The sequence below is a fragment of the Leuresthes tenuis genome, unplaced genomic scaffold, assembly GCF_036924035.1.
Source record: "Leuresthes tenuis unplaced genomic scaffold, fLeuTen1.0.hap1 SCAF_20, whole genome shotgun sequence".
NCBI lineage: Eukaryota > Metazoa > Chordata > Actinopteri > Atheriniformes > Atherinopsidae > Leuresthes > Leuresthes tenuis.
The window spans coordinates 6,453,710-6,470,773 of record NW_027325374.1 but is presented as its reverse complement, the minus strand read 5'-3'; the positions used below and the strand labels follow the sequence as shown (position 1 = coordinate 6,470,773).

Here is a 17,064-nt window from a genome sequence, read left to right as displayed (position 1 = left end):
CCAATCAACCAGCAGAAACAAGAAAAAAACACATGGACCCGAGCTGCTTGCACCCAGGTGGTCTTTTACCAAAACAATCAATTGTCACAGTTGGTTATTATCGTAGCAAAAAGCATAATCTAGGTGGCTCCTTTTAAAATGGCAAAATATAGAGAATGCCATCATATTTCAAATTAATATGTACTTCACTGTCTTTAACTGCAGTGTAGCAAAGAGTGCAAATATTACACTCTGAAAGAAGAATGTGGGATTAAGTAATTAGACGTTTGGGCACATAAGAAGTATGGTTAAAAGTTGTTCTTGCAGTCAGAGGTGATACATGACCATCCTAAAATAAAAGCTTTCCCCTTCCTTTGCACAGCTCAGTAAGTATATGGCTGCCCTCATTTTCAAAGGGAAGAAGGTAAATCAGCTGTGAAGACAGTGGCAGCTGAGGATGTTGTGTGTCCCTGTGTATATTTATGTACTGTACACATGCCCCTGTGCAAACTTTCAAATTTGCTCGTGTGTGTTTGAACTGGGAGTGGTGTCTAAGGCCTTCAGACGAGACAGGGATTCATCCTGTCTACAGTGGCTTATCATCGGACTGGCTGTCACCTAATGACATATCAGCAACCCTGCATTTAAAACGTGGAGGACTGTAAACACAAGCACACACAACCAACTGACTGTGGACTAACTAATGAGTGTTCGGTTCAAAGTCTCTACGTGACACCGTATGGGTTATGATTGCATAACAGTTTTCAATTGATGATTAGAGCTAAAAACCAGAGCAAAGACACATACATTTGTATATCGTCATTATTATTCTGCATGCACTGCCTTTTACTTAAGATTTACCACTTTCATTGTCACTTCTTGCATGTAGAATCAGCTTAAATCCATCATATGGACATTACTCCACTCTCACTCTGAATTTATCTGAAAGTGAGGAACCGGGACAATGAAAGTCTAATGAGCCATGTCCTCACACTGATCTTTTTAATGGCAAGAATGCCCAAACCACAGTGACAGTAAGCGGCAGTGCACATTTAAAGGATCATCCCCATTAGCATCCACTCTGCCTGCGTCGATCCCCACATTCCTCTGTAGGCTGGGTGTCAAGGCAATGATAGATGTGATGTATTAGGTGCCAGCAGGTAAACAGAGGGTTTCTAAAATTTTAATAGTGCCCACTTCAACAAGATTTAATAGGGATCCAAATGAGGAATAAAGGCTAAAGCATCAAATAAATGGATTACTCTGTGATGTGGAGGGCCATAGTTTCCAAATACAAGAGCTGCAGATAAAGATCCCAGTTGATGTTCAGAGTAAAGAGACTTAAACAGTACTTCTTAAAAGAATGGAATAACGCATGTGTGTTTTTTGAGAGCTGATGTTTTTCCAGTGCATCTGGAGCCGTCACAGTCCTGTCGGTTGACCTGTGTACTGAAACACATGGCTCATATAAAAGCAGCTGGCATTACATTTGACTGAAAAAGTGAGGGCGAAGCTCTGGAATGAAATTACAAAGTCCACGGTCTTTATGAGATTGAACTGTAAAAGGTTTATTAATTTGTTAAATAGTTTGAAGATGAGGCAAACAATTCTAATTATGACATTTCTGTGCCAAATGCAGTTAGTTTATGTAATACCACAAATTATATCAGTTCAACCTCTAGAGTTATTTATGACCACTGCTGGCAAATCAGACAGCCTTGACTCGCTCTTAAGTTCTCATATCCACCCATCATCGCCGTCGGTCATGACTAACAAACACTAAGCTGCCCAAAATGTGCTGGATATGCAGAGATGCCTACGAAAAGACTCATCCAAACACACCCTGACATAAACTCAACGATTTCCCAGGTGTCTAGGAAACATGACATCACATTGCCTCACCCTCAACACAGGGAGTACTTTGAGAGGTGGCAGTGAGAAAAGTCGGCAAAACAAGTTTGGAACCATACATCAACAAAAAGGCCCCTTCTAAATAATATGGAAAGTGGAGATGAGAGCCAAAGCCGTTCCAAAGCTGCTGAACCCAGTTAACGCCTGGAAAAAATTATTGAAACATTTGATGGGGGAGGTGGGTACCAATTTTTGACAATTTGGAGGTGTGTGCTGGCGGCTGAGGGGGTATAAACATTCAAAGAAATAACATTCTTGCGTACAACGTGACTCCAAGTAGACATAAGCTCCTAGCTTGTCTATTCTTTTTTTTACTCTGAGACTCTGGAAACAACTGGGTGTTTGTGTGAGTCATTAGCTGTCAGCTTTACCTTATTAAAATGTCATTGACTCTTAAACTGCATATTTATGCAGTGTTAACCAGTGCCTGATGGCAGAGCTCACACATAGCTTCATTCTGGCTGGCAGGCTGAGTCAGACAGACTGTGTCACCAAGAGATAAGCTTTATTACACAATGTATGCACAGGGCCAGTTTGATTGATGTGTCTCCATTATTATTATGTTCTGGTGAGGTAATGTATTCCTGGCTTCCATAAAAGACCAGTTCTAAATTAGTTGTGTCAAATTGTGGCGGCAGAGGTGTTGGCCCTATCTCTTCTATCTGTACTTGGAAATGAGGTTGCGTTGACATTGTGGTGGGGGGCAGAGGTGATGTACAGTGTGTTGCAGCAGTGGGAGACTCGGCAAGGCTGGATTTCTTTCCCATTATGCCATAGATTTTTCAGTTAAAATCAATTTTAAAAAAAGAGCATAGAAAAAGACTTCCTCTGTGTTTCTGCTTCATGGCTACAGTTACGGCTAACAAGACATGGCTGATTTCAAATGAATAACTAAAACATCCAATTTTACTTATTGCCCCTGGGCTTCATAAGTGTTTAAATACTCCCAATAGAAAGGGATAAATGGGGCCGACCTATCTTATGCATCTGCATTCCCCACCCTAATTACATATGAAGTTCATGTAAAGGGGGCTCGACGCAGCCTTTGCCACACTTTCATTTTTCATCACTCTCTGTCCACCTACAAGCAGCAAAACCGATATGAGAGATGTGTTATGACATCGTGCTTTATTCCCATTTCTTCTCTTTGGGCAGCTGATCAGATTCTTGTTGGTCAGGCCTAAAGCCTTGAGGTAAGGTGTGTGTATGAGAACACATGGCACCTTCATGCACATACATACACGCCTTATTGGAGCGCTGTTGTGGTCCAAGTGGGTGGAGCGAACTTTCTGTCTGGGCTACTGAGGTGAACCCTCCTGAGAATCTCCACATACCTACAGTAACTCTTGGCCCAGATGTGTTTCTGTTTAAAATGTCAGAGCAGTCACATCTGTGTCCACTCTGTGATCAGTGTGGGTGGGTGTACAGATGCGAATGTCTGAATTTTACTTCCCCAGTAGTGTTTATAGTGTCTGCTGTGTGTACACTATTTATTTGCATCCATGCTGGTGTTGATGGATAATATTCTGCAGCACAGGGACTCTCTTCTTTTAAAATTCTTGGCAGTTTCACCCAATTATGAGTCCAGACCTCTGAAAAGAAGAGTTAGTTTACAGCTCTTACGCTGTAGTGACTTTGTTGTAAAGATAGAAATCTAAGGCTATGTTTGCCATACTTACGAGAAAAGAAGGGTTCAAACACAGATGAGCATACAGCTTTGACAGGTTGATGCGTTTTGAGGTTTGCACATTTATTTCCACATGGCATTCAAAGAATCTTTTATCTATTCCAAAATATTACATTTTCCAGTGCAACATGTTCCTTTTACAAGCTACTGATCGTATAATTATGGCAGTGTCTGTCCACTGTTCTTCCCTGAAATGACTAAAGTTATTGGACTTCAGACACAGATGCAAAATGGCTGCTTAATCACCTCATCCCTATCAGCGTGACGTTTTCTTCTGAATAAACCTAATTCAGAGAATGTCTCTTCAAAGCCTGTTTGCTTAAAGTATGATGGTATTTGACTGCAATGATGTTTATTACCTTTTATTTTGGTCATTTTCTACACTTGCTTCATCCTTTTCTGGGCCTGCATGGAGACTGGAGCCTTTCCCAGCTGTCATAGGTTGAGGTGTGCGTTAAACCTGGACAGATCAGTAGACAGACAGCACTGAAGATGAAGCACAATTTAATATAAATGTTTTTTCGGATTGTGGAGGGAAGCCAGACTACCTGGAGGAAACTCAAGCAGGCATAGCGAGAACATGCAAAAGCCAACAGAAAGCCCACAGCTTAGATTCAAGCTGGAAACTTTCTGCCACATCTCTGCCACCCTAATGAGTATTTCCTTATTACTAAAACATGATGTAAAGTATCATTTGATAAGGTTGTCTACTGCAGGTATTATAAATATCTGATAGGAAGAGAGTGACTCAGCCTTTCAAGGTGAAACATTCCATAAAAACATAATTTCTTCTCACAAACTTACAACTTTATTATGGGCTATTCTCCATTTTATACCACCTCTGGCTCTAATGTACCATTGTGGAGATGCACCACTTCACTGGGTTTTTATTTGATTGTTATCAGACACTAAAAACAGCAGTCTGTCCAACTGCTCCTCCAGTTCAAACATATTTCCACTCACACTCGGCAACACCAGCCAAATGACAACTGTTTAATTAATATGGGCTTGGTTTGAAACATCACTGCACAGAGGAGTGAGGAGTCCCAGAGACATTTTAATAAACATATTGTTGGTCGTAGGTCCTAATGCTACATTCACATCTGAATCTGAATTTGAGGAAATCTTGCGGCTACTTTTTGTTTTGATAAAATCATTTAATTGAGTTGGGGGCTGTCTTTCCACACAAATGTCTCATTTTTTTAAAACCACACATCAAGTAGCTTCCTGAGTTTCTTGTTCTGTTGTTGCAGAGTTCTATGGCATCTGTATCAAACCATAAAGCCTGTCTTTAGGTGAACCAATACTACTGTGACAGATGTCAGAATGATGACAGAATTGAAGCTGTAATTTTCAATCCTAAGTGATCATTTTGAAAAACAAGTAAGAAAGTGGCAGACACACATCTGTCAGCGCATTTTGATTATGTGTTGCAGCTAACAGGCAATACTTCAGCTCTTATTAACGAGTCATCCAGGGCAGAAATTTAATTAGACTGCTGGGGTGTAAGACCAAAAGAAAAAAGGGAAAAACACGAAGGCTGAGCTTGTTTCAGGAGGCTCCGCAGTACAGTTCATTACTAGTTTTCTGTCTGACCAGGCAAGATCTCCTTTGATGAAAATACTGCTGATGTCTGAATACAGCCTAACTCCTTACCTACTGATGAAAGATGACAAAAAGATTCGTCTGCATTGGCAAGTTTATTGAATAACTGAAACAGAAAGACGATATTCCCTTTTAATAAGAAATATTATGTTACTCCATTCAGAATGAGACTTTGTAATTAAATGAAATATTTTGACATATGCAGCTCATTCAATGCCGTCTAATGTGACATGATGACGAAAACAGTTGCCTGGGATTTAGCGTTTTAATCACCACCATAAAACTTTTTTATAGATTTTAGTTGGAGGGAATCCCTCCGTTTCCTGTTGCATGTAGTTATGAGCACTGCTAACAAATTGCTTAGTGAGCAAGCATTCCTCATGTCCCTCAGGACATATGGTGGTGACATCAGAGGTAAGCTGATCCCTTTAGATGTCACTTTGAATACATTCACAGGCTCACTCTCACTGCCAGTCCTCCCAGTTCTCATGACCTATTTGACAAGGAGGACCATTCTCAGGTGTTTCCAAAGTGGGTAGTTTCCAGTATGGGTGCACCTGAGGTCAAAAAATGTCTTCAACATGTTAGCCATTAAAGGTTTGAATTAATATCACTGCACACCTTATAGATGGTGCAAGAAAAGATGACAGATCAATCTCTTCTCAGTCACTTCAACCACCCATTTGTCATATGAAAAGCAGTCCTCACCGGAGGTAAGGCAATATCCGCCACATTTAGTACAGCAGTCTTGTCTCTGACTGCATCTTTGCTCATATACCAGTTAGAGGGTTTGTTAATGAGAAGGCGGGTAGGCTAGGGTCTCCAAGAACAGCCTGCTTCCATTCATCAAGCTGCATGCCATCAGGTTTCCTGACTGTGACAGCAACCAGCCATCCTCTGCTTTGCTCTCACAACGAATTATTTTAACTATGCACAATAATCACACAAACTGACAGCCTTGTTTGTCTTGGACGTCGTCCCAAGTCTCTCATGTCCATCAGTGTTAAGGCTGGAGTAGACTCACACCTCAGTGTGGTCTGAAGACCACACAAAGCTCAGTCAGATTTGAAGTGTCATGACAGGGATTTATTTCATTTTTAAAGAAAACAGGTGAGAAGGAACCAGAACAGGCACAACATGGCATTGCTGGTCTATGATGTACACTTAGTGTGCAAAATCACATTCTGAGAAGCTGTTTTATACAGCTTTGATTGCTATGATAACATCAAAAAAGGCGAATGAACCCCAGTTGTGGCTGTGCAGCATGCCTTAAAAGCAGATTATCACATATTCTGCTGGCTAATATAATTTCCAAATGGTTTGTGATCGTTGGTTATTTGACATTAAATGTGACCATCTGCCAAAATAAAGACTTTTGTTGGTCTGCATAATCTATGATACATCAAGCAAAGAATATTCAGTGCAGCCCAAGCACCACAGAAATGTCGTGCCGTTGTTGCAGCAGGGAAGAAAAACACCTGATTCAACAAATGATTGCTGTAATCAGTTTTGCCTTGGCTCCATCATTGCATTAGAACAGCATGTTATTCTGGCTAGATTGCTGACACTATCCCTCACATCTCCCACAATTTGAGCCCGAGTTAGCAACATGGTCAATTCACACTCACAGTTGGTGGATTTATGCCTCGTGATTACCCTGCGCTGCGGTGGCTAAAACAACCCGCAGCATAGCTGTCTTCCTTGGATGTATGAGCTGATAGTTATCTGCAGGAAATGGCAGATCAGACTTCCACATATTACTTTTTAATGAACACAGCGTGGAGCTGTCCAGCAGTGCTTTAATGGGCTCACATGTGACGCATCATCTGTGCTGGTCATTTGGATGCCAGTATCAATTCCTTATCCCCCCACAACATCTCCACATTTTGGCCTTGTCCCAAGAACAATGTAGGGTCATAGGGCCAACATGGTGTGTATTTGTTCCTGGACTTTGTGAGTCTGTGCACAAGGATGCTATCATCTCTTCCTACAGGGTGGGAGAGTCCTGGGTAGAATCCCTGAGAAATAATTTATCAAAACGAACGCATTCTCTTAATGAACTTCTTACTCTGAGCGAGTCCATCATGAATTCTTTTGGCTATTTTTCCATGAAATCACGTTTTCACATGCCCTTGTTCTTCCCCTCTGACTGAATTGGGCAGGGCCCAGTTAACAAGAGGCATGTACATCTTTGCACCGATTGGAAATCTTAGTGATGGCAGTTAACAAGGTTGTTTGGATAATTGTGAGGCCACTGCCACATCTACACAGTCCTTATTTCCCCTGAACTTTAATTACATTATTGCTTAATACATTTTATAAATAAATACAAACCCAGTTTCAAAAAAAGTTTTCAATGATTTGCAAATCTCATAAACCAACATTTTTATTGCAATAGAACAAACAACAAATGATGAAAGTTAGACAATTTATTATTTAATTGAAAATATTAGTCAATCTTGAATGTGATGGTAGCTCAATGTCTCAGAGTGAGTCTACAAGTTGTCTCAAAGTTGGGACAAGGGCAGGAAAAAGGCTGGAAAAAAAAAAAGAGGAGCAGAGCTCAAGGAAAATATAGTAACTAATTAATTACTAGTTAACTAGTTAATAGGCAACAGGTCAGTCACGTGATTTAACATAATAAAGAGCACCTTAGAGAGACATAGTCTCTCAGAAATAAAGGTGGGAGAAGATTCAAGCAGTCTACAAAAAAACTGCATCTAAAAATTGCGGATTTAAATAGATTTTAAATAGTCCATCATCCACAGTTCATAATATAATCAAAAGATTCAGAGGATCTGGAGACATCTCTGTGCAACATAACAGAAAATCAATATTGTGTGCTTGTGATCTTCAGGCTCTCAGCAGTCAATGTGAAACAGGCATAATTCTATCATGGAAATCCCTGCACTGGCTCAGGAACACTTCAAGAAATGATCACTAAGATCAGAGCCAACTGATAGATTTGGAGATTAATCTAGATGATTGTTCCACACATAGCCATCAATAATTGCAATCAACCTTTTTGTACCCACACCAGCTTGTCTTTAAGCACGAACACTGGCATGCAGAGACGGACACACAGCTCCATCAGAGCCCACCCTCCCCTCTCTGCATGCCTCTAATATAATCAGTTGCATCCTGCTGCCTCTTGGAGGAAGGAATGTGACACAAAATGCAACACAAGTTGCTGAGTGACTCATTTCAGAAACAACAGCCCTTTGAAATCAGACATGCATTGCATTGTTATTCAGTCCTAAATTGTAGGATAGCTTAATTTGAATTCTCACGTAATACTCTAACGTGTATAAACCATCACAGTGCCATGCAATTTAAAATAAGACAGAAAACCTCTAATTATGTGTCATCTCCTCCTTCACTTGCACGTCAGCAAACAAAAGTCTAAAGACAAAGCTTTGATGAATAGAGAGTAATTGCTTTTGTGCTTTATTCAAATTAGATATATGTTCTGATGTTTTGAGGCTGCTGAGAGAAACAGTCCACTTCAGATGAGCATTAATCTGATTAAGAGGACAATTTATTTGGGTTTCCGTGCTCAATAGAAGCCCTTCCTGCTCAGCACAAGTCTTGCCAATAGAGCAGAAGAGCCCAACCTCGATGAATGGCCAACAGCTGTGTATATAGAACGAATATATTTCCTCTCGCATAGGAGAAAAAAAACACCCTGTTTCAGTTAAACATTGAGTCACAGCTCAAACTGAAGCTTGCATGTGCGCTGTAATGTCATAAACAGGTTGTGATCTGAAAAGGAGATTTTCTGTAAATATGCTGCTTGTTAACGTATTATATAAGTCATATGTGCCTTATATCTAACTGAATATAAATCAGGTTAAAATTATAGTTACATTTCAAATAGTGGTACTGTACATAATTCAAGCTTCTTTTAATTGAACTCTTATGTGGGTATTTCTGTTTCAATTCACTCAAAATGAGATGGTTTTAGGAGACAATGGTTTGGAGCCAAGGTGTTCCGCTTATGTGGAAATTTGTGACGCTCATCGTGGCTCAGGAACGGAACATGTCATAAATTACACCCATGCAATTTCCAAACGTAAAACATTTTTACTCGCTGCATCTGTGTCTTGCCATACATGCCCCATGGATATTTCTTTTTTTCATATAATATTTCAATATGCAGCATAAATTTTTAGCAACTCATCCAATTTATTTTGCCATAAAATCAAAGTGTTTATCTGCATAGAAAAATTAATATTGCCCTGAAGAAAAAAAAAAAGTTGAAATTTATCACCGTGGGTTTCAGGACGAGAAATGTCAAGCTATGATATTGGCAGTAAAGACGTCTCCTCTAAACTGACAGCTCCCAAACCTCAGTTCATAAACCTGTCTGGAGATTATGTGCATGCCTGAGACACACAGTCTAACTACTTGGCCAGCTCAGGAATGGAAACAGTTTCTGCATGACTATATTCTCACTTTTGATGGTGCATTTGAGAGGGCTAATGCACAAGTTAAGGGATGGTTTATACATTTCTACGAAACAACAATCGGACTCAGATAATTCAGCCGCTCCTTATTTGGGTTTGGTCTTGGAGCACGCTTGCTTTCCCACGACATTCCTTGAGAATTTGCTCATTATGCAAAGTAAAATACAACAATATTGTCAAAGGATAATAAACAGTTTGTGTTTGTGCACCCTTTAAACCTAAAACCCCAACTCTGCATCCAAGATTCCAAAAAGGCTGCGTCAGTGTAACCATAGTGCTGCAATTTGGATAAACGGTGAAGATGAAAGGCGAATTACGTTTTTACATGCCCTCTAGACTGCTTGCACATTTTTCTAAAAGCACCAATGTCTGGGTGTGTAATTACACACTAAATGCTGTTTTTTTTCTTAAAGGAAGTGTGTGTCATTGCACAAACAGTGCATAAGGCACACCCCATTTTTAGAGTCCCTACCCAGACACCGCTAATGACACCGGTGGTATTAAACTAATCAACGGTCTTCATCACAGGTTCCTAACTTCTTTGTCTTAACTATAACCCTCATCACAGATTTAATGTGCATGGATTATGAGGTGAGTCTATGTTGTTTGGCTTTTCTTAAGCGTTCCTATTTTATAATGTAATTGTACTTTTTGAAAAATATACCATTTCCTTTTATTTGAAGCATATGACCATTTGAAATATGACACATTAAACTGTAGGATTAAACAAAACAATGGTATATAAAACCACCTCAAACAGACAACATTAAAATTCTGACTCAATGAATCAGCAACAAGAGCGGTCTGAGGCTGCATATCTCATCCAAGGCTGACTGAGAGAAAATCCTGTTTCCAGATCCTGATCAACGTTAAAAGTAAATCATTTCTTAGTTGGGCCGCGTCCCACCTCTGGTCAAATGTTCACACAAATCTGTCTGTAACTGTCAGAGTAATCCTGAATACAAAAAAGAAACATATAGAACAAACCGCACAGCCACATAAAGTAATAAACTAATCATATTTGAAATAATAAGAAAACACGTTCCTGCCATGTTACAGCACATTTGAAGTCAATCGTACTAATAATACCAAAAGGTTTTTCAATAAAATACTTTAAGAATAGTTTGATTAGCAGAATTTAGTCTTTCACTGATGCTCTATGAGTTCCTTTAAATGAGATCTGAAATATTGGATATTAACTTCTAGCAGGGATTCACATTAGTTTCAGTTGTACTATGTCTAAGTAGGAAAATCTCTCTAAAAAAGTATCAGTACAAATGTCAAAAAAAAAAAAAAAAAAAAAGAATTCACTTCTTTGTGTGTAAATGGATTTTGCATTCCCTACTCTCCCATTAATCATGTCTGAACCTCTGAGGTTTATCTCGTGACCTCTGGGTCTCCACCGAGGATTGGCAACAACAACACAATGCATCAGAAACGACCCACAATGGCAGCTTAATAAACAGAATTAAACATGTAATCTGCTCACAGCAACTCTACAGACTTCCCGCTTTCAGTTTGTCATAAAAATCACGCCAATTTTTCACCCTCGTTATTCTGAGGATATGAAGCCACCTGACCTCTGTGAGGGAATGTTAGTGTCATCACGGTTGGTTTGAGGGGGCTGAACATCTCTCCAGTGTCAGGGACATGGAGAAAAGACACGGGGTGTGATTTGTTAAATGCGGGACACCCTCTTGTATTGTCTTGACAACATGGGGGACATCTGGCCGGGGCAATACAGCCCAATGTTGAGGTCTCCATCCGCTTTCTCGAGCAGTGAGCTGTGCAGCATTGAAGCACTGCCCGCACATTCTCATGCTAATAGTCAAAAAGCGGGAGCAGATGTGAAACATTTGGTTCTGTTCTTGTTCACTTGTAAAGAAATAATGTGCCCCGCTATCATTATTTAACTTTTTGTTCCTCTATGTGTCATAAAAAGCAGCTCCCGGCGGAGGCCGTCATCTTTGGTGGCCTCGGTGAAGCTGCATGAGAGCAGTTTGGTGGCAGAGAGGGTGACTAATTATTTAGAGGACTTTTTTTGCCATAGAAAACATGCTGCTACAGTGATTTAACTTGAACAAACATCCTAAATGTACCCCGCAAGCACGACAACAGCTTCTGTCTGGGATGATGTGTGAGTTTTGTTTTTTGTGTGCGAGTTTTAACATGAAGAAGAACGCATGTGATGCAATGTCAGCTGTGTGTGCAGGTTGATCAGATCAAGCAGAATATGCTGAAGAATTAGACTAAAGAAATAAAATAAATGCATTAAAATGTGTATATATGCCCGATATTTCTTTTAGTGTTGCATTTCTTTGCACAGATCATTCCAATTTTGTGCTACCTCAAAATTGGTAGAGATGGCACATTAGGGTCTCCACCCACCTGGAATATTACTGGCTCTTGTCTCCTCTCCTCTTTATCTTATTGGCCGGACTGGTGTCTGTCAACAAACTTTACGTGCGAGACAAGTTTACATCTCCATACACTTGCGCACGGTTCATCTGGGCTGACAGAAGCATCCTACTTCCACCAACAGAGACAGAGAATATTATCCGAGTGCTTAAATGACTGTGCAGTGCCTAACAGCAGCTCACTTTCAGCGCGCTCTCCCTCACCTGTTAACTTCAGGTATCATTTGGCATTTTTAGAGGAGTTCTTGCGTCCCACAGCTGTGGATGAAGGTTCAGTCCTCAGTTTCTTCATGGCAAGAAGACTCAGTGATGTCCGCCTAGCATGGCTGTGGCTCCTGCACCGATCACCCAGGGACCGGTATGGCTTTTAGCCGCATCCACAAACTGGACCCCCCTCACCGAGGCTTCTTCAGGAAAGCGGCGGTCATGCTGTTCTCCCTCCTCGCTTCTCTCATCCTCCTGCACCTCCTCACCGACCGCTACGCTTTCCCATCACCCGCGGAAGCCTCCCCTGGCCCGGCTGCGGAGCTCTCTGAGGACTTGAATACGCTGCGGACTAAGAGACTTGTGTCGGAATGGACCGCCGGGTCGGAGCTGATGGGCTATGGGGCCGCCAGGCGCACCTCGCGGTTCCTCGCGGATGAGCGCGCGATGAAGATTTTGGAGCTTCCCGAAGAGTCCCTCATGTTGCCGCCTCCGGATTTAGTTGTTTCCAGGAAAGTGCCGCCGAGGTTTGCAGGTAAACTAAGTCCCCTCGGAGAAGGGAGTAAGAAGCTGCCTCAGGCTCTCATCATCGGGGTGAAGAAAGGAGGGACCCGGGCTCTGCTGGAGTTCCTGCGGGTGCATCCTGACATCAGAGCCGTGGGAGCGGAGCCGCACTTCTTCGACCGCAACTACGACAACGGGCTGGAGTGGTACAGGTGACTCTATGGCAGATTAGTAGATACAGTCCACATTTTCATTTGAAAAAGAAAGAAATGATTTGATATAAGCTGCTGATTTATAGTGTGTAAAAACTTTTTAAACCAACATAGTTTGCATAATTGTTTAATCTTGCAACTATTAATCTGAAGTAAATGAATCCACCACAAAGATAGACAGGATATTAAAAAAAAGAATTAATTCCTCCTTAAAATCTCTGCTCAGGTCTGCATATTGTTTTTAGTATTAAATTGCCGAGATGATAGATTGTGTTTTTCCAACTTTTTATTTAGCCTCCTATACATCACTGATAAAGACATGTCTACACAGCCTAGAAATCTTTATTTAACATCTCAACATGTAGAAGTAGCCTAATTGCAGCTGAAATAAGCACTGTGGACAGCCTGTTGATTTATTAAAGCTACATGGAGCCTGCTTTCATTAGATGTTATCAGTCAACTCATTTTGTTTCACATTTAAGGGTTGACTGCCTTTAAGTTGCTTTGGTCAGGGCCATCGTGGAATCCCAGTTTACGGCTTGATTAGGCTGGGAAATGAAACATGGATAAATCAAAGCATTTAACTGTTTAAACATGTTGCATTTAGCATTTTCTCTGTTGAGTCGTAGTTTCTGTGTACCTCTCTCTGATCGTCTGAGATCAGCTTGTTTATTTCATGTATATTACTTAAGTACCACAGCACTTGAATGTGTGCTACGTGCTGGTTCTGTTCAACAGAACTTTCCACATCATCGCTTTTCTTCTGCTAAACTAAAACATTGCTCGTTTGTTTTATTCAACCATCAAAGCCTTCCAACTTCAAAAACCTTGGCAAAAGAAGGTTGAAATAAAAACAGTTTACGGAAGATAAATGCGTCTACATTTTTGACAATTTCTTGTGATATCAAGAGTGAATATTAACGTTGAATCAGTTTCTAATCTCAGATGAACTCTCCCTTGAATTCTTTTTCTTTATGGAGGAGCGTAGCATCTTTTTCTCGCTCAAGTCAAACGAATGATTGATTGATCTGTCACTGTTGGAGTGTGTGAGCGATTGTTGTGTGTTCGTATTTCCACAGACCTGTGGAGAATAACGGCTCTTCCTCTCTCTGGTTCTCTGTCTAATGGGGCATTGCCAACATTCTCGCTCCGTTATTAAGAAGGATTAGGGCCATAATGAAAGGTTACCTGAGTGTCTCAGGAGTTATAATTCACCTTTTGATTGAGTTAACACTACACACAGCACCTTCTAAAAGCCTGGAGACTAAACTTTTACTCTCGCTCACCAACAGCTCCCTTCAGACCCTCCTCACTCACCCTCCCCCCTTCCTCCCCCAAACACTCTGGCTTTCTCCCATCTCCCACTCACACACCACCCTCTTTGTGCCTCTCTGAGAGTGAACATTCTCTTTTTGCCATCACTCTTTCACACCCTTCTGTTTACCTATTCATCCATTGTGGGGTTTTATATCCATGAGGGTCCCATCTATCCCAAGGAGTTGCCAAGATTCTCTGGAATTTGGATCGTGGCTCCAAGGACAGACCTTAGTGCCGGTTCGCCTTAATACTGCCTATTTAAAACAGGAGGACCCTTGAATTGGAAAGAGGAATAAATAACAGTTAAAACAGCACGGCCCGCTCTGCAGGAGTTCAGTTGTCAGCCCTCCTCTCCAACATCTGAGAGTCGTCCCGTTGATAGCTTTTGTGCTTTCTGGAAGCTTTTGATTTGATTTGAAGTTGTTGGGTTGAGGTCATGCGGAGGTGTTTTTGTGCGCTTCAGCAGTGCTTGTTAAAACCGGGAAATCAGTCTGATTGCATTGTTTTAGTCAACCCACCCCTGGTGAAGAAAGTCAGTCTGTGTGCCCTGGAGCTGAGGTCATTTAAAGGATGCTTTTAGGAAATGAATATTTCTGACATCTGACCGTTTAAAATCTGGTGTGTCGAGGCTGAGGAACAGGCTCTGAGACACCAAGAAGCATGCGTCCACATGCCCCCAACACGATGACCTCTCAATAAGTCAAAAAACAACTGTTCCTGCTAGTTTAAAAGAAGACTAATGTTTCTTGTCCAAATGGCTTGAATTTTATGACTAATTTCACTGCACCATCAAATATTTAAAACTGTGAGGCTTCTATTACTTTACCTCCAAAATCTGTGTTCTATCCCAGTGGAATAATCATAGATTTTGATTCAGAAATCTAGTTCTTGTTGCTTTTTGAGGAAGATTCTCTGATTTATTTCAAATCAAACTGACCCGACTTGCCTTCTGAGTTTCAGGTACCCGCGACTTTTTCCATTATTTTGACTTAACTAGATTACTTGAAATGTGTTTTTTTTTATTGTGTTGTGTGCTTTAATTTTAGAAATCTTATCAAGCAAAATTCCCTTCTTGCGCTGGCAGCCAAATTAGTTTATTTTATACAAAAGTATGCGTAAAACCCGAAAAATTGGCCTGAAATTTGATGCGATATTTTTGCAGGATACCTTACCATAAATCACTCGTCCCTGCCCATTTCAGAAGGCACTGAAGGTTATTTAACTCCACCAAACTCTTAATATGACTTGTAACCTGCCCCCTTTTTCAGCTTTCCCAGAATACTTGCTTGGATTCTTATCGGAGTTCATGAAGTGCCGTGAAAACATGACTGAACGTCTAAGGTTACGATGGAAAATTTGTAAATTATTCTGGAGCATAAAAAGTCCAACTTAATTTTTTTAACACGCGTTCATAATTATGCAAAGTTTATTCAGATGAAATTGGTTCAGCAAATATTGCTGAATAAAATATTTGTAGGTTGGTTTGCTTTGGAATAAAATGTATCTGTGACAGATCTGCGACCCGTCCAGGGTGTATCGCTGCGATAGGCCCCAGCTCTCCCGTGACCCTGAATACAATAAAGAGGGTCTGGAAAAAGAGTAAATGAACAAAAGTGCTGTCAATCCAAGGACCTGTTTCAGATGTTTTGTACAGTTCCGGCCTTTATTTACACAAGAAACCAACACTAACTGCCCAGCCAGGGTCACATTTCACCACACATTACACCGTCTAACCACACACAACTTGTTCAGCTCTTGTTGTGGAAATGGACACTCAGCGTGAACAAGGAGGTCAAGCACAAGCACTGAAGTAAGGCAGAGGTCTGTGCTACAGAGGACTCACTATTATGTTTTTGGCCTACTTAGGTTACTGAACACCCAAGCTTCCACTTGTCTAGACCCCGCGGCTTCAGACGTCCAAAGACCGGTTGGATTAGGCTCCACCTGATCCCTGAGTGGGTTAATTACGCTCCATAAAAGCATGTGTGACCACACGCATATTTGTGATGCAAACACATGCGACTGTATTCGGAACAGAAAGTTAGACATTGTATCTTTAATGCATGAATACATAAACAAGGACAGAAATTAGGAATAAACAGATGTATAGCAGCTTATGAATTGGCAAATCTTTTGCTTGAGATTGATCAGCTAAACCTTTTCATTTATTTTTTTTGTCCTCATGTCAAACCACTAAAAAGCAAATGAAGACAGAAGAAAAAGAAAAATCACTTTGAATTCGGGGCTTCCCTGTTCATGAAACTGGCTTTATTTGAAAGAGAGTTCTGTAATGGTAATAAAAGAAAGGTCCCGATCATAAATACAGTGACCCAGTGGGGAATTGTGTTAGAAACCGCCTGATCTGTTTTCCTGCGCCGCACAGTGGTCAGTGCGGAGAGACGGTTATAGATGTGGATAAACACAGAATATATTAAATATTTTAGTTTTGATTTCAGAATAAAATTCCAGATCCAGATGTAAATGTGTGGGATGATAATATGTGCCCAGTGCGTCTTTGAACTCCACAAATGCCATTTTTAAAACTTGATTAGCATTTTTGCCTGAGTTTGCTACTTAAGTTTGATGACCAAACTTTAAAAAAAAGCAGAAAAACAACAACCCACAGATGAATTCCACAGCCTTTTTAATTAAGGTATGTTGATTCATTCAGTGCAGAATTGACCCTCCTGCTTGTTTTGAGTGTGGAGACGGATGTGAAGACTTTTTGAATGAATGACACAGCTCCAAGTGGAGGAGGCTAC

At 40.7% G+C, this 17,064-nt stretch overlaps 2 protein-coding genes across 2 annotated transcripts in view; both read left to right on the top strand.

Moving 5' to 3' along the window:
- cdc42ep4b (CDC42 effector protein (Rho GTPase binding) 4b) overlaps positions 1-17,064 on the top strand; it is a 319,915-nt gene that overhangs the window by 272,170 nt on the left and 30,681 nt on the right. The gene's annotated exons all lie outside the window — the stretch shown is intronic.
- Positions 12,170-17,064, top strand: part of LOC140278435 (heparan sulfate glucosamine 3-O-sulfotransferase 3A1-like) — a 33,054-nt gene continuing 28,159 nt past the window's right edge. The window contains exon 1 of the mRNA XM_072373439.1: positions 12,170-12,985. Coding sequence (XP_072229540.1) covers positions 12,426-12,985 — 560 coding nt within the window. The 5' untranslated portion in view covers positions 12,170-12,425. The remainder of the gene's footprint in view (positions 12,986-17,064) is intronic.